Genomic DNA, 18,939 nt, shown 5'->3' on the forward strand with positions numbered 1-18,939 from the left:
CAAGCATAGTTTTAGATGACAATCTGAGTTGCAAGTTTTTCCACCCATCCTGACAGAATATGAAGCTGAGCTTTCTCTCCTGTGGTTTTGCACACCTTCTGTAGTGAACCATATAATGAATTCCGATTCATGACACGCTCAGTTTGAGGAGAGCTGAGGGCTGTTACGTCAACCTTGATCGGTTTGATTATCACACAGTTTGTCCCAAGGTTTTGCACTCAAACCCACTAATAAATTAGTCTAGATTTCCACAATTTTCAAAATATTAGGATAACGGCGGAACAAATTGTACTTGCCTCTATAAAGAGATTTTCAAAATAAACAAGATATTTTAATACATCACTACATGTGTAGATGCGTTTCCATTTACCTGTCATGGAGTAGAAGTGGATTCATACACTATAGATGCAAAATTTTATATTCTAAAATATTTTTCCTTCAGGAAAATCAGGCAATGTCTCAGTAAGGATATCTTATATTTTACCATTTTATTAAGTTGCAGATATGAATTCAAAGAGTGTCTCAATAACCCAGATTAGTCCAAAGGAAATATATACATACATAAAATTATAAAGAGTGAGCAGCAACTCCTCATCTTGCTACAGGAAGTATGAGTTTTTTGTTCAGACTTTACAAGCTATGGATTATACACGCAGTAGTCTCATAAATTGTATTGATTAGATATGTATTACATCTCAGCTGAAACCAGACAATATGTTTCCTTTAAAATCAGATAAATTACATTGTTATTATTCATTTTAAAAGAAGATTTATCACAACTATTAAATTTCAGTATAAACACACATGAAAATAGCTTTGTAAAATTTCCTATGATGAATTCTCCTAAAATTTCAAAGCTCATATTTAGTTTAAAGTTTCATTTCTAAATCAGTACTTTCTTTTAAGAGCAAAAATATGCATTGGCTAAATACAGCACAGAACACTCAGAAAAAACTTTCCAGTAAATAGATAAAGAAATACATTAAAAAAAAATAAACCAATCCCCACCAAAAAAAACGTTATACACTAGAAAAAAGAATTTTACTGCAGAATTTTGTAGGATTTTTTTTAAAGTGTGTTTAAAAAGAGTTCAAATAACGTTGGTCAGGAACAGGCAAAGAAAATCAGTGTTTCTACCTGCATGCAGGGAAATGTAGTTAAGTACGATGCAATTTTTGTTTCAGACCCAAACTTTTGGACTTAATTAGTATATTATAGTCAAATAATTGTATCATTACATGATGTATGTGTCGCTATCCCAAATACTTCATTAAAAAATTAAAGAAAGCAGAGAGGAAGCATGGTGGATATTAAAAGATCTCAGTCTGAATAGCTTGGTGAAATGAAGGTGCAAAGATAGGAAAAGATGTTGTCTTACACAAGGAAATATCCAGTAGAGTGTAGTATTATTTGTATCAGCAAAGTATAAACTTAGATAATTAGGAGTTCAAGGCATGACCTTCAAACAGGGTGGAAGGATCTGTACTGTTGGACAGAATGGCTTGGAAGGCTCCTACAATAATCTGGGAAAACACAGGCATTAAGCACCAATGGCTGAAATGTCTCACTTGGGGTGTCTCCTCTGCTGTCACCGCTGTAAGGAAGCTCAGCTGCTGCCACTTGTTGATTACTCTCCACACTGTGCTTCCAACTTCTATATCCTGAGTTTCAAGACTTCTGGTCACAGCATAAGACAGATGTTTTGAATTTTTTTCAATTTTTTTTTTTTTTCACCTGGTGATCTATACACTTCTTTTAAAAAGACAAAAGGCACTCACCTTTCTCTGAAGATCCCTAGAAACACAGCTGAGCTGGATGCAGAAGAGCTCTTACCATTCAGGTTGTCAGGGACCCCTGGCTATTCTGCCTTGTTTTGGAGCACTGAATTACGGACACAACATAGTGCTGAGAAGTGACTTTCTCTAACAACAAAGCTGCTATTAGGCAGCCTTCGTTACACGCACTAACAGTCCTATCCTCTCCTACATCATAGCTTGTGATTTATGGCCTTTTCTAATGCAGACTTCGGTTTTACAATGAGAACATGTAGCATGTTACAGCCTGCAGCAGGAGAGACCCTATTGAAAGGTTTCCTAATAGTTTAGTGGACTCTGAAAGCCCATGTATCACCTCCCAACACCTGGTACGCATCAAACTGCCTTCTACTCCTTTTTTAGATCATCTGGCTTATAACAAAACTGGCTGTATTGTATGGAAAGTTACAGTCACACAGATTCACATATTACAGTACCCATTTAGAGTAGGCAACTGTGATCTCTTTCACTGATAATTTGGATTTCTTTATACTTGTGTACAAAACCTTAATTCTTTCATGTCAGATCCAGCTTCCTCTTCTTTTAGAAGCTTCTGCATAGCTCAGTCTGAGCTTTCTGACTACCCAAGACATGTACAGGGGATGGTATTATTTCTATAAAGAAATTTGTATTTGCCTCCAACATTCTTCGATAGTATTTTCCTCAACTTAAATCAAGGAGCAACCTAAAGTACTCCTTGAGACCCCGTGACTTCCTGCCACAAATACAAACAATACATTTGGCCCCTGATGGATGGAGACTTAGCCTTCTCTAAGTTTTCTCAGCAGTACCCAAAAAAAATGGGTACCATTATCTGCTGGTCCTCCCCAACATGGGAGAAATTTCTCAAAATAATACAGCAGAACTACGGAAAGAGGAAAAAGAATTTTATTTTCTAAAAATCATGCTTTAGCCATATTTCAATATTTAATATTTAACTTTTATACAATTTTTGTACACCTATTTACATTTATGTGTATTAAGTGGGCTTTGTTTTTGACAACGTTTCACATTTGAAAAGAAAAGAGTGGGGGAGCTGAGATGAAAAGTTGTGTAAGAGGGGTCCTTCATTCTTCTAAGAGTTGTTTGAGATGCATTTCCTCAACTTGGGACACCTGAAAGACAGAAATATGCCAAAAAAGTTCAGTGGACCCAGCAAATACCCTGAAGTTTTCACACCTTTCCTTGGAAATTCAAAGTACCGTTTAGTTCATCAGATGTCTCTTCAGGGCCACTAAATATCAGGCATGGGCTTCAGAAGAGGTCAGAAGGGAGGGGAATGTTGAGGGAGCGAAGCCACCTAGTCCAGCGGGACCCTGTCCCTGTTTCGACGCGTAGAGGTTCCTGCTGATTCTGGACACTACCAGGAGAAACACAAGTGAGAAAGCCCATGTTACCATTTATAAACATGAGAAAATAACATAAAAAGCACAAAAGTACACAAATCAGCAACCTGTGTGTGGCCTTACCTTTTCCGTCACAGCTGCTCAAGGGCAGCAGCTCTCATGCCAGCTGGGCTCATTACGGGCCCATAAAACACAGGGTGAGCATTTGCAATCCCTTGGCTCAGTTCCTGGTGAAAAGTCACTTGGAGGAAGGAACATGCCTTCCTCTCTATGTCCTTAGGATCAAACATCTGGCTCTCAGTGCCTGCCACGGGTAGTGACAGCAGAGAGATGAGCACTCGCAGGTACTGCAGGAATGGTGTGAAAGTGAGACAAAACTAGAGAGGGTATTCGTCTTGCAGTTGTGGAAAGCAAGTTACCAAAAACGTTTTCTTCCATTTTAAATAAAAGATAACGGGAATAAATGCAGGAACCGATTCATACAGCCCACTGGAGTATTGTGAGGGAATTTTTGCAATGTTCTTTGGCAAGAGTAACACAAACCACAATTTTTGTAGTGAGTCAAACAAAAACAGAAGTGACAAAGCCACTATTGTAAATGCCACCCAGGAAACTTTCTTGGCCTGCGGTTACACTTCACATTTGACATTATTCATCTGCGGTGCTGGAAAGAAAGAACAGGCTAACATAGGAAATCCTGCATCTGGTAAATTCTGGAATGAAGATGGGAAAGATGTGAAAAACTACTTCAGATAAATAGTGTCAGACAAAATGTTCTGTTGGGAATAATTATTAGTTTCAGAGATAAACTGTCATATTTTTTAAAAAAAGTATATTCTCATTGATGACATGGCAATACCTGACGTGCATGGTTAGCTGTACTTCTTGTTAGCACTATGGTTGGCTCTCCCTCTCTGAAAATTTTCTCTGTCAACACTTCTCTCATCCAGCAACACCAAAAACCCTTGCCAAAACCTGCTGAGCTTGTTCAACACAGGAGAGGTCTGTTTCATCCATAGCTTTCTGGTGACCCATCTCAGCTACTTCAGTCTTTCAGATCTTTTCAGAAATTTATAGTTTATTATAGGTAAAGTGATCCGTTGTCTCCGATTTTGGTGAACAAATCCCTTCATAAATTACTCCTGACATTTTCAGTGTTGAGGGAGAAAAAATGCCCTCTCAATATCCTACCAAGAGTACAAGGCTTAATCAATTCAAATGTGCTTACACCTTTATTTCAGACTCAGCTGATGAGCAGAACAGCAACTGCCACACATATGCAAGAAGTGCAAATGAGGGATAGTAAGGGAAATGTTTACCCGCCTTCCCATAAGAAGTCCATTTTCCCAGAGAAGCATCTTCCTTTTTCTCATTCCTGCTGGAACCTCACAAGGACATTCCCTGACTTATGATGCAGCAGTTTCTTCCCTTTGCATGTGGAGTTCTTCGGGCTACAGCTATTAAATTGGTTACACAGATGCCACACCATGAATGAAGAAAGTGGATCAGATGCGTTCGTGCTGTATCAGCTGAGCCATGATTGATTATTCTTAGAACCTCTTCCTTGGGATTGCCCAGGATCCTTTTTATTTGCATTGCTACTCAGACAGCACCTACCAACTGCTAAATTTCTGACATTATCAATGTAACATGTCTACAAGTAAAGGCACTTGGTGGTAAGGTTGAGAAGAATTTGACTCACAGCCAGCACACACGTGTTCTGAGAGGAGCTGCAGCTTCCCTTCCCATATGCAAACACATTCTTGCACAACATCCAAGTCAGACAATCTATCTGGACCTCCTTCACCAAAGGGCAGGATTATCAAGAGTATGATATATACCAACACCATAAGCCATCCTCTAACTTGCAGAGGAAGACTCTAGATAGGCCATTTGGGACACCTAGTGCAGCTCCCTTCTCCATTGCCACTGCTGATGTTGTGACACTCCTAAGCTGTGATATACACTGTTTTTCTTGTTATTGCTGAGCTTTCTGCCAGCTTTGGTGCACAGTGAACAACAAAAAATCTGCCCTGGTGAGTTCCCATGAGTTGTAATAGTAGATTCTGGGACTGGCTATTTTGTTTGTCAACACCGGGAGATCTTTCCTTCTTCAGTCATAGTTCATCCTTCCCTCTCTCTAGTAACTGCAAATTCCCCCTTCAACCAGGAATAAACACATCATTCAAAGTCTCCACCAACATATTATCCTGCGAGGCCTCCTGAAGTGCCTCAAATGCCTTGAGACGGTCCCAGCAGTACCACCACTTCTCTAAGGCGGTTTCAACAACACCTTCAGTCCAATACCATGGATCAAAATGGTAACAGAAATCCTTTCAAGTAACTTCCTCAGGATCATAAAGCATATTATGAAGACTAGAATACCTGTGATCCTGCACCAGACTCCCTCTCCAGTTAGAGGGAGAGATTTCTCCACAGCATGAATTACCTGAAGCAAACACATCACCTAAGCAGTCCAACACCAACAACTTTCAGGCTTATCAAGTGAAGCTTGTGCTGGTGCTCCAGTTTTACTAGTTTCGCAGTCCTTAGCCTTTCATAGTGACCTTGCTTCTTTTTGTATATGGAGTACTTAGTTTCTCTCCCTGCTAGAACTGATACTCAAATCTACCACAGCTCCCCACGTGTAGCGAGATGAGATGAACAGATCAGCTTACAGAAGGGCATTTTACAATATGGTGGATTTGAAAAGTCAAATTGTCCAAGAAAGGGAGGCATAAGATATTTAGGTTTAGTACTCCTTCTAAGGGTCAAAACTTCCTGAATATTTTAATTGTCCTCATACTTCTTTTTGTATTGATTTAATGACAAAGAGAGAACAGGAGAGAGCTGGTGCCCAGGATTTAGCAAACTGGGCAAAAATGACATTTTAAGATTCTACAATCTAAAAATATGTATTCTGAAATTCCACTTCACTAGATGATGTTGAAAACACTTAGATACTGCCTGTAGAGACTATAGGTTTAAGAAGCATGTCACAGATGAACTAGTTTTCCAGCCTATTTTTACACAGAATACCAGTTTATATAAAATTTAGGATTCTACTCACGTGTTCTGCAATGTGAACTCCACCTCCAGCTCCTCACGTGCCTGAAGAGAAAGGAAAAAGGAAAGAAAGGGTTATTGCTTATCTTCCTTTGTAGCTTTCCTCATATAATGTGTAAAATATGTATTTAGAATAGCACTTAGGAAAATCTCCAGAATATAAGAATAATTTGCAAAAGAAACTGTGGTACAAACTGAAGATCTTGAGTTTTAAAAAGCTGAAAAAGCAGTTGCTAAAATTAGGTTTTTTAAATCTGTATGCCGTGTAAGCATGCAGACATAGGAACTGCTATTCTGCTAAACAAATCTTTTTGTCAGATTTTAATTCCCAATACAAAAAGAGCAGGCTGCTTTGACAGTACTACAGTTTAAAGTGGATGGAAATTAAGAACTCATACCAAGAGCCAACAAACATGCCAGAAATATTCAAAATGAAGGCCTTAGGTAATTCATTCTGATTATTTCCATACTAGATTTTTAGCATAGAGATTTGTTCTTAAGAAAAGCTGGTATGGAACACACAGGGATTTGAAGTTTTCTTTATAATAGCAGTATAAAACAGTTTAAATAGATTTTTCCTATAAATAAACACTGTAAAATGATGTATTTCAGCTGAAGGAAAGAATTTGCTCTTGTTCTCCCTGATTCCACTGCTCACCTGTGGATTCAGCTGAAACTTCACTCGAACAGTACGTCCTACAGTGAGCTTATCTATGTCAAAGAGAACTGTGCAAAGTTCATCATCCCTGGTGATTGTGTCTTCATCACAGACCTTTAGCTCCAGCACATTCTGCAAAACGAGGTTAAGAATATAATGGACTTCTTTCTAAGAACTCTGTAAGGCAGGGAAATCTCAAGGCTAGGTTTTCCTCCCTCCTACCTCCAGTTTTAGGGGAGGAAGATAAAACGAGAAAGAAAAGCAGGATAGGGAAGAATTTAGGGAATATTAGACTTCACACTAATAATTGTACAGAAAGAAGTAGGTTTGTCTGCCTGGGTAAATGAAACAAGGCAAGAAAGTCATGCAGAACATTTTTGCATTTGTAATAAATAACTGTATTAAAAGTTTCTATTTTATTTTTCTGACCTTTGACTGTAATCATAGGTATACAATGAACGTTTTAAGGATTTCCTTTCCACCATACTTAGAACTAACTTATCTTACTGTTATTTTCGTATGGTCTTTATCTTGGGCTTCACATGCACATGTGAAAACCGCAAATAGAATAGTAAGGCCATATTCTACAGGGCTAATTGCTTTTCTCTGCTGCTGTATAGTAGATGTTTAAGTAATAAATAGCTGGAACAGAACTATACCAGGGAGATATAAGAGACAGCAGTTTTTCCTGACAAATATTTAACATCTCTACTCTTCAGAAACTAGCTAAATGATTATTTTTTTATTGTACTGCCTATCTGCAGACAGTGAATGATCAAAACCGTTTCTTTTCACAACCTTGACTCGGCGGTCTATCTTATAGCAGAAAGCTTCATTCCAGACGGGGTTTTTACAGTTCTTAATGGTTCTGGTTCGAACCTTCTCAGTTGAGGCAGTAGGCAGCCACAGTGTCACGTAGCAATCTGAAAGGGTGACTGTATAACGAGAAGATGAGCAGAGTTATAAAGTATTCAGAAAAAAAAATACAGTACTAGGTACTTTTAACCCTAATAAGAAAAAATTAGAGATAAATATTTGTTCCTAAAATATAGAAGGTGAGAAGTAAATGAAACACTCAGAGGTAAACAGAAACACCTTTGCACATTTTCCATGCTCATTCCCAATATAAAGTTTTATTTTAAATAGCACCGTACTGTGTGTGCAGTACAGGCACATCTATCCATGCTGCACTTAGCTTTATACTCACGACTATCCAAATAACTTGGGCAGAGTAATGTTGCCAAAACATGAGAATATCAGACGGTATATGCCCTTTGCCATGTGTGCTCATATCAGCTCCAGGGTAGCTCCTCTGTCAGTCACACAATACACCTCACTACCTTTGATCTGGCCTGCAGAGATTTGTTTTCTTGAACTTCCTTCCCAGATTTGGTACCCTAACTAGTTGAAAGCCTTTACTTATCAAAGCACTGGCTTAAATGAAGAAAGATAGATTTATTTGACAAAAAGTAAATTGTTCTCCCATCAGAGCTGAAAAAATGTCCTTATCACAATTCAGAATGTGCCAATTTCATATTCATTCATGCATTTGGCTAAAGTTTTAGAAGTTCTGACTTTCTCAGCCAGTCTTTTGGAGAAAAAAACAAAGTCTGTCTCAACACCAGGGTTAAGTTAAATTCATCCTACTCCTTCCTATCCCTAAACCTGCAGACTTGAAAATCTTGCCACCACTCAAGTCTAGGGAAAGAAGCTCCTCCCTTACTTTGACCCTCTGAGTTTGGAGGGAGAACCATCAGGGAGAGAGACTTGCAGAAGCTTGACACCGGCACTAACAGCCTTTCTCTCATATCTATAATGCAATATATATTCCTCCTATTTCTCATTAGCAAAGCTGAATCAGTCATCCGGTTCTCACAGCAACCTTGTGAGTCAGAAGAGGTCAAATAATTCAGCCCTAGTGAATCCCTACACCACACTCAAAACCTGTAACAGTGTTATTACATCACATTAAGTACAATACTCTTCACATATTTCCTCTTTATCTTTCAGTTAAAACAACAGATGTCATTTTTTCTACCAACTATATTTCTCCTAGGCTGTACTTTTATTGTGTAGTCAACTCTAATTGTCAGCAAAACCTTGATAATAATTGTGGGAAGGAAAGAATTCCCAGGAAGTTCCCTTAGCCGAATCTGATCAGAAGAACATGATCAATCAGATATTTGACAGAGGCACAGTGTAGACAGATGAAAACGTAAAGGGTTAATGGTGATGATTAATGCTAGAGTTTCCATTTTCAAGCAGCTTAAGACACACTGAAGAGTTACTTCACAATGGCAATGAAGGATTAAGCAAATAAGTACTTGCCCAAGATTCTATAATGTATCAGTGTCAGGGTTCAAAACACAGTCTATATTTTCAGGCTTATACCCAAATCTAGTAAAATTATTCTGCCATGGAACAGCAATGGGGAGAAAGACTTTAAGAGCATATTTATTTTTCACTGGTAAATAGGAATGTAAGAATCAAAGATCATGAAAGAAGATTCACTTCAATAAATTAAGCTAAAACACTTCTCTAACAAAAAAAAATGAAAAAAATACCATTGAAATGGGAAACACCAATGTTTAATCAGAAAACCAGGAAAGCTAAATTGGAGGAAATAGCTGCTAACTCAGAGCTGTAATAAGTATGCTGTTACCATTACAAACAGGTAGAAATGGGACACTTTCCCATAGCTGAAAATACTGAGGTTTTGAGGAAAACTATTTTTTTTTTTCCATAATAATTTAAGATTCCTCCAGAAACAAATTTTCTGCTGAGAAAATACTCTTGCCAAAAAGCTTTCGAATTTCTCTGCCAGATATGCTTTAAACAAAGCCTTGGAAAGCCCAGGTTCTGAAGTGGAGCGTCTCAAGTGGCTAAAGATATGATATTCATCTGTTCTTGAGGCCATAACATAGGAAATAAGGCAATATGATGTGGCAGACATGCCAATGAGCTTCATGAAGAAAGACTGTGTGATTCACTATGGTAAAGAGCAACTGTGAGCAATTTGTTCCTGAGAAAGACAGCCACAATGAGTTGTGGCATAAGCAGGGGACCTGCTGGAGTACTTAAATGCATGTGAAGTTTGCAGATGCAATTGCAGGGATTGCCTGGTCAGATCACATATTTGGTTGATGCAAATCACCGTTTAAGTATATGAAGTGTGTATTTCTACACATTAAAATGGGGTTTTAATCTCTAAGGAAACCCAGAACTTTACATCCTATAAGATGTTCTCACTTCATCAAACAAACTAAATTCCTTTTTCAAAATGATACAGTAAATATCCGTGATCATCTGTCATTTCCAGAGTAAAAAATATTGAAATAAACAGTAAACAAAGCATTCAGTAAATCATAGTAGTTTTTTTTTAAGTTGAAAAATAACAAGAAAAACATAAATAAGCACAGTACTGTTACTTTGTAAAAGCAGGGAGTAAACCAGAATACTGTAACTGAGCACAGCAGGTGTTTGTTCCCTGATAGTAATAATAATTTATTCAAAAATATTGCTGTTAAGCACAACTTCCACATGTTCCAACCATGTTCTTCCTGTCAGAAACCACCAGATCCAACCTCAGATAAGAGGACAGAGTTTTCTCTCTATTCTTGACCCATTACCTTAGTTGAAACCTCAAAACGTGTATTAGCTTAAATAAAATTTACAGCTAGTTTCCTTAGAAACTGTGATGGGCTGCATGAAATTCTGAGTGTGCCAAAAGAAATTTTGAGCAAAGTTCAGTAAGATTTTGGTGACTATATTGTGGACTTCTCCTCTCCATTTTACATCTTTCCAATTTATTTTTGTAGTCTTTCAATCTGAATTTTCTTATTCTCTTTATTTTGCTTTTTTTCTTTCATGCCTTTACAACTTCTTTATGCAGACATTTCATCCTTCAAATTTCTCCATGAAAGTGACCCAGTGGCATAATTGCGTTTTGAAAGGCACCTGAACAAGCCCAATTGCACCCAGGTGAGTCGGCTGCTGAGGACTCACATCTGTGGAACAGAAGCTGTGAGAACGCTCCTCAATGAATTGGAAATTTCAAAATTCGTAATTAAACCAGTCTCTCACCTGGCTAAGTCAGTGCTATATGTGAACAGTGAACAAATTACTCTTACTGTCTGCTGCAAATCTCGTTCTCTTACTGCACATTTTCATTTTGTATTTGCTGCCACACCGCTCAATAAACTGATGCCTGCTGATCTGCAGAGGCGAGTCATTACAGAGCTTCCACAGCTGGATGTTACCAGACTCTGCAGACTTCCCTACTGCACATACTTCTATCTTGGTGTCTTCTCACTATTAACTCTTGTTCTGTGATCTAGCTATGATATTTTTGACTTGTAGTCTCTATTCCAGACATCTTTTTCTCTCTTCCCCTCACTAATCCTCACTTAAACTTCTTTAGAACTCTCACAATAGTGCTCAGTTTATTTTTTTTCTGACTTAAATTGTTCCATTGGCTAGGCTAAATAAATTCCCAGACACACTAGACTATATCACCTCTTCTTATATATTTCTAGATTCTGCTGAAGTGATAGAATGTTTTTGCTTGTAACTTCTGTTATTTCCACAGACTTGCCTAAAACTGCTGATTTTACATTTGCATCACATGTCCTCTCTTTTCTTCCATCCAGCAATTCTGTAGGGAATGCTCAAGGATTTTTATTCAGAATTACAAGTATTTTCATCATTTAAAGAGCAGCCCTCTGATCAGCAGCTAAGTCCGAGGTCACAAAGGTAGAAAATGCGTCTCATAGCATGAGGCACAAAAGCCTGAGATCAAATGCACCATCTTGCTTGAATTAGTCTTTTTACACTTAAAAGCAGAAAGCAATTCTTCAGTATCACAATAAAAATAATTTTTGCAAACTTGCAGCAACATACCTTTTTATTCCCGCACAATTTAAGGACAATAACATTGACTGAATATTTTCTTTACTTTAAAGAATTACAATAAACATCTGACAATAGTTGAAGTACTTACGCAAGTCTGCCTTCCGGACATTCCTCACTCTTATTATTTTTACAGTGAGCAAATTGAAAGGAGAAACCGGTCTCTGCATGACAATTCAAAAAAAAAAAAAAAAAAGAAGAAAAAATATGACATTGAGATTACTATTGTAGTCTATAGCCACAGACTACTGTAACCCTAGGTCTAAGGATGTTGATAAAACAAGGTTTGTAATATCAAGACGATATAATTTACGAATCCAACTGGAGCAGCTAGAAAAATTATACAAATTTTGGCACAGAACTGCTTTCAAGTCCGAAGTAGAAGCATCAGATTTTAAAAAAAACACGTATGACTTGAGAATAGGTGCTGGGAGTTTGATTTTATAAAGATTGCTTCTTTCTAATACTGCTCCATTATTAGCACAATACTTCTACAGCACACGAGTGTCCTCACCTCTTACACATCACTGCAACAGAATCGACTGTCTCTGGGACACCAAACACAGTCAAAATAGCAAGCAGAGCTAAGCAACCACCATGCATCAGCAAGTTTCTGTAACAGCACAAGCTCACACACACAGCCTAAAATGCCAGAAATTCAGTATGTGATGAAGTACTTCTCACATACACTCTTATCTTCAGGTCCGATCCCCAACAGAAAGTTACAAAATTTTTTTCCAGACAGAGTCTTGAGAATTAACTCACAACTCCACTAGATATCAAACATTTTGAGCTCAGAAATATTAATTCTATAATGCATCATTACTTCCACAGCTCATACTAATGTGTTTTCAAATTCCTCAGTCTATAAACTAACTCTCTCCCCATTTTACTTTGGTGACTACTACTTAAATCTTTCTCTCCTACATTAACATCTCCTCTGTTTCATAGGTACCATCTTTCCTTTTATAATTAAAGTGCAGGCATAATTTCTCTTAATATTTTCTTCAAATCGGTATTTAGTTTTGAGTGTATTGATTTTGTTTTAGAACAGAAACAGGTGTTTTGTGCCCAAAAACTTATCTAATTTTTCTGTCTATATGAGCTGGTAAGAACAGGTATTAACTCTACCAATAAACCCTCTCACACCTGCATTCAGAGACATACTGTACCCTAGGAAAGGTAATACACTGTGAACACATAGGTTTTATTAATTTGCATCCAAAATGCCTGCATTAATCATATATGGCAAAAGTAAAAACAATGTACTGATGTTAATTAACAAAATTCACCTTGCTACTATTTCCTTCATACATGCTATAGGTTTTGCTGGACCATTTGTCTTGCCAGATGTTGCACAAGGCTTATCCAGAAGAATTTCACAATGCTTTGACAAAATGTTAGGCAACTGCGACTGTGATGTGACATTGGACACTAACACAATGTAATGAAGCAGATTCTTGTCCTCACCAAAAGAAACATCAGTAGCTCTGAAAATGCAGCAGAGATGAAGAACAACCTCCAAGAAAGAGCCTGGGTGATCCCCAGATTATCCTTTTGCACTTCCCTTTGGGTTAGCAAGGGAATTGAAGACACAGAGTTCAAGATTAGTGAGACAGCAGCAGGAGGGTCAAAGCAGTCATTGATGTAGGCACATTGTCTAAACCTGCCCAGATTCTAGCGCAGGGCACAGTTTTATGGCGCACAGTTTGCAAACACTTGAATTGTCAGCTCTGGGACATTTTAGCTTTCTCAAAGAGTATACCACACCTCTACCTGTTCCATTGTCCCAAACATGGCCACAAAGGAGAACTTGGACAAACACGTCTTGAAATAAAAAACTAGTTCTTTTGGTGAAAAGGAAAAAAAAGAAAGATTACAGTGTCAAATCAAAAGCAACCAATAGTCATCATGACTAGACAATATAATTTAACTGCCACAACTACTTTTCTTTATGCATTAAGTAGAACTGGGTAAAATACAGAAGTACTCCTAGGCACAGAAACCAACAGCCAAGGCTTTTCTATCCCTGCCTATTCTGGTGACATGTTTGCTACCTTTATGCTTGGTTCCCACTTTCCCAGCCAATAAATCCTAAATGTTTTTGTCCTCAGCAGTGCTATTTCAGCAGAAGAAGTGGTCCATATATTTACTCACAAAAGATGGGGCTTGTATCCCTTGAATACAAAAGAACAGACTTGAGCAGAAATTCCCCATCACAAGGAAGTGCTATAACCAGGCTGGACACCATTTTAAAGGAATAACCTTTGCTCAGTTCTTTAAAAACAAGGGTCTGGACCTCTACTTTGTGCATCTCAAGTGGATAGTGGTATCTCCTCAGCAGCACAGAGATGGCATCTAAGGAAGATGTTTCTGTGCTCAGATGTCCCTGTTAGCTGAATGCACCTATTTACATAATTACCTGCTTGGCTGTCACAACTCCCATACTGTTGTATCTAACTCTCCAAACACACTGAATTAATCCTCAGTGCTCCACTCTGGGTCATAGAATCCGTTGCCATACTAGACACTGGAAAATTAGACCTTTTAGCTCTCAACTCAGGTGCCTGAATGCTTAGTCAAGCCTAGCTTTCAGCAACCTAATCAAAGCCATACAGGAAAAATATCAAGAGGCATATCTCAAACTGGATAATCTGCTAGTAATAGGCAATGACTTCCACATCTTTCCCTTTAATGTGATGAAGACTCTATTGTGGGCTGGGAAGTTCTTAGGCCAGAAGTCTCCCAGGTCAGTAATTACACACACTTTGACTTTCAGCTTCTGTATTTATTTTGTCTGAGACATGATTGTTACCTCATAAACCGGAAACACGAGCCAGGCATTTTAATAATCACTGTTGAGACTACTTAAATGTGTGAGATTGCAAACTCAGGACTTGGGACTTGGTCACCCTATCCTACGTCAGATAAAAGTTCAATTAAGTCCTGTGGCACACTTGTGCAATCCTCACATATCTAGTCCCAAGGAAGTCAATAGGAGTGTTCACATACATGAGTGCTCATCCATATGAATAAGAGTTGCACAACTGGGCTCTAAAATTGCTTTACTACAGTAAAATTCCAAGCATAGAAGCCCTTTATACAATATTTTTCTTGAAGGGACTGAAGCGAAACACATTCAACATTCCCAAGTCATATTAAGAGAAAAGGCAGTTACAGAAGTAAAACAGCATGTCAGAACTACTTAGAGCAAAGCACTTTTCACTTAGCTTTCTCTTCAAAAAGGAATAGAAGTCTTACCACTATTTTAAAACCTGTGAAGACCAACAAAGAAAACAGCGCTGTCACAAAGAGCAGCAGGACTTTAAAAGATAGATCATTACTTTGCTTCCGACCTGAGTCAGGTATGTGGCACCTTTTAATTTCAAAGAGTTTTAAAGCCTCAGGGGCAGTCAGGATTTCATTACACTACTGTTTACCATCTCAGGCAATGTCTAATGCATAAGAAACACTTGTCCTTGTACTACATATTTTGTATTTATTTCACTCATTTTAAAATATCCCATAGCTGAGTCCTATTAAGTCAGTAGACGTCACTGGGGTTGATCCAAAATAAAAACAAATGGACCAGCAGTGACTCAAGGTCTGATTCTTTCTAAGAGCTATGTAAAACTTGTGTGGCTTCAGATCACCATTTTCATGTGATTTTTCTTCTTTTCCTGTTTGTAGCTCCATGGTTGGACTTGCATGGAATAAAACCAAATCTTAGAAGAGAAACAAAGTCAAGCATTCCCACCACTCAACATGGCTTTTGTCTCAAGACTATGCTAGCCTATATTATTTTGATATGATACAGTTCTTTGAGTAATCTAAAAAAGTATTACTAAAAAGGCTCAGGTCCTTCCTGATTCTTGCCTCTGTGAGCCTTGAAGAGTCCGGGCAGAAAGAAGGGGCTCTGAGTTCTACTCTGAATTTTATGTACTATATTTGGGTCAGTTCTGACACCCTAAATTCCCTAAAAACAAGAGGTACAATGTAAAGCCACTGAACTCTACAGGTCTTACACCCGGAGACCTACTAATAAGGTAAAAAAATCACACAGGATGAAAAACTCCATCTGATCCTCTAAATACAGGCCAAGTTTACAGGACTAGAAGTAATAATTTTTATAGTCCTAGCATATTTCCTTAGAGCTGCAAGACTGTATGCAGAGGCTTAAATATAACTTTAAAAGATATGTTTTGAAATAACTCTGCAAAATCTGTGCTTAACATAGCACTTCACTTTGAACAGAGAAGGTAAGTGGCTCTCAGACACAATCGGGTATCAGATACTATCAATAATAACAAACCTTCATGAGGCAGACCGAATTTACCTCTGTTTGGGAGAATCTCTGTACTACTGCAGTCCTTCACAAGGAACCAAAGTCCAAAACACACCGGACTCGCATTCCTCCACGTGACTGAAACAGGAGCAAGAGCCCATCTTCCTGACTACAGACCTCCAGAGAGTAGCAACTGATATTGGCAGCCCCAAACCCATTACAAGTGTCTGAAGACAGCCCGATCAGACAGCCCAATCCTATCGCCACTGCTGCTGTTTCCATTTGCTGGCTTATAGCACCTTATCTGATAAATTTTCCTTTATGCTAATGTCTGTTAACAGGAATATCAGCTAATTGCCATGGGAGTTTTCATTTGCCTGTGAAAAGAATTTATCTCCATTTCAGCCTTTACAAAACACCTTGCTGCTCTTTTCTCACATTCAGAGAAGTTTGGGTGCTGCTCCCACTCCTACCAAACTGATGAGATTTGGCTTGTAGGAGGCTGAACACAAGACCTTCATTCCACAGTTTTACCTGTTCTGATAGAATGCTTTTAAACACTCTGTTACACAGAGAATTGCAAGCTCTACAACAATTCATTACAGTGCAAATAAAGACTAGAAGGAATACTATAGCACTAAGAACAAATGAAAGACCTGTTTAAACAAAATCATCTTATGAAATAATGTAAAAGAAAAGGAATAACTTAAAAGACAAGCGTGTGTTTCATCCAAAGACATAAAAATACAAAAAAGGGAGGAATTAAAAAACTAATACACGTGAAATACAAGCCAGCCCACATCCAGTGTAACACCTACTCACAGCATCATAAGCATCAGACACCAACAATGGCCAGACTATTTAGAATTTACTGAAAGCCAAGAAAATATTCAGTTGAAGTCGCAGCTCAGATTTTCAATGTTGAGTAAATATTACAGTACAATTTTCCCCCAAGACATTGAATTCCTAACATTTTTTCTGGTGCTCTGCATTCAGCACTGAACAGCATTTAATGAAGGGTCAGCTAATTACTACCTACCGTTCTCACTGCTGGTGCAGAGGTGCTCGTAAAAGTCTAGGAAAAACAACACAAGGCAAAGTTTAGAAAGCTAAACTACATGTTAAACTCTTATTTTAGGCTGACATTTTAAAACATCTCACATTCAAAGCCATACTCAGAGCTATGCTCATCAACAACACTCAATAGATGCTTTACTGACCACTGAAACCATCACAACCCTGTGCTATCTCCTCATTTCCTTGACATGAACCTTCTTTTTAAGGACGCACAATAAGTATTGTTGTTAGCCGTAAAACATAGTTTGAAAATGCAAACACGCCACGAGGTTCTGTAAAAGCCTAGACTAGGAAAACCATCCTCACAACCATGAGATCTGAGGTACAGAAAACTTGCTGTCTGTGGATAGCCCATGCACCTCAAACAGCTTGTTTTCCTCTGTGATACATTTAACTGCAATATCAGACAATTTTAATTACTTTATACTTGATATTGTCTTCCTTTGCTTACCTCATTTGAACTTAAATTTGATCCCATCGCAGCCCAGTTGCATTTAACTCCAATGTTAAAAGGTACCAAGTCGTACAGCTGGCATGAACGCCTCACGCAGATTAGGGGTGGAGGAATAGGGATTTTATGACAAGGCTCTCCTGCCCCACCCCTTCATTATTTTCAGTCATTAGGCAGTCCCCTCCCTGCTTCCCAGAGCCAATTAGAGCACTTCAACCGAGTCAGCAGAACAAGGAGGGATTTCTTTTCTACATACTGTGATGTTTAGGGGGAGATACCGAAGACTCTTTCTGCCCAGGGATTGCTTTCTTGAAAACACTACTACTACAGTAGTACAGTATCTACTACTACTACAACAAAGTTTTGCATTTATGCAACAACTCACCCCTCCCCCAAAAAATCGCTTGTGATTAATTAAATCATAGCTCTCAGAGCACCTCTATACTTCCAACATTGTACTGCAAAGCAGTGGGGAGAAATCTCAACAACTTCTTTCCAAATCATGACTCAAATACCTATAGCAGTCTTCCCAAAGCAGCAAGCAGTTCAGCAACTTAAGTGACCCTATTGCAGTTCTATAACTAAGTGCAGGACTCATGCTCCCTTCAGGCTTCTTTGGACATCTTTTTGCTACACTCTCTGACCTTGCCACATACTCAGTACTTTTTGCCTGGATATTGAGCTTAGATCTAATTAAAAATGAGTCCCTGTCCAGAAAACTTGATATTTGATTTTAAGTGTAACAAGTGAGAAGGGAGGATCTATAAGCCGTAGGTGAAACTTGGGGGTGGAAGGGTGAGGCCAAAGAGAACGTTGTGCTCTCCTACATGGGCCCAGGGAGCGCAACAGTTCACCCATCCTCAGAGCCTACTTCAAAGTGATCTTATGCGTGATCTCACAGCGGGCCCAGCAGGTACCCTACAACAAACACTAGAGCATAAAACCCTGACTGATTCCTCTTCGCTCTGGTGTGCAGTGACTCATTGCCTGTAAGAGCAGAGTATTACAGTAGCCTTAAATTAGCACATATGTGCAGGCTGGTAGATTTTGGAGTGTGCAAGACCAGATTCTGACACGCTTTTTTGGCTTCTCTGCTTGATGACAGAAGGCAACTAGTACTCATTCTTTCATCATGAGATCCAAGTGATTATTTTTAAATCAACCTCATTCATGCTAATAAAATAATTCACTTCATGCAGGTAAAGAAAGAAACCTCGCAAACTGCAGTGGATGTCACTTAAACGTATTCCTCTGCACCATGGAGGCCAGTATCAAAGTAATCTTGCACAGAGGAAGAGAGGAGGTGCTGTCCAAGAGTAAAATCTTCTTTTTAC

The 18,939-nt window shown here is 38.5% G+C and overlaps 1 protein-coding gene across 3 annotated transcripts in view; it reads right to left on the reverse strand.

Moving 5' to 3' along the window:
- Window positions 1-17,716, reverse strand: part of LOC104067367 (cytosolic phospholipase A2 epsilon) — a 34,039-nt gene extending 16,323 nt beyond the window's left edge. For 2 of the 3 annotated variants that reach the window (XR_008449963.1, XM_054067138.1), the window contains exons 1-6: window positions 17,606-17,716; window positions 17,117-17,152; window positions 11,884-11,956; window positions 7,683-7,819; window positions 6,885-7,016; window positions 6,231-6,271 (exon numbers count right to left, since the gene is read on the reverse strand). Coding sequence is in view for 2 of the 3 variants with exons in the window: in XM_054067138.1 (XP_053923113.1) it covers window positions 6,231-6,271; window positions 6,885-7,016; window positions 7,683-7,819; window positions 11,884-11,956; window positions 17,117-17,152; window positions 17,606-17,632 (446 nt within the window). In the remaining variant the exon portion in view is untranslated. The remainder of the gene's footprint in view (window positions 1-6,230; window positions 6,272-6,884; window positions 7,017-7,682; window positions 7,820-11,883; window positions 11,957-17,116; window positions 17,153-17,605) is intronic. The other variant, XM_054067139.1, reaches the window with a different exon arrangement.
- Between the last annotated feature and the right edge of the window lie 1,223 nt (window positions 17,717-18,939).

This window comes from Cuculus canorus, chromosome 5 (assembly GCF_017976375.1).
Source record: "Cuculus canorus isolate bCucCan1 chromosome 5, bCucCan1.pri, whole genome shotgun sequence".
Taxonomy (NCBI): Eukaryota; Metazoa; Chordata; class Aves; order Cuculiformes; family Cuculidae; genus Cuculus; species Cuculus canorus.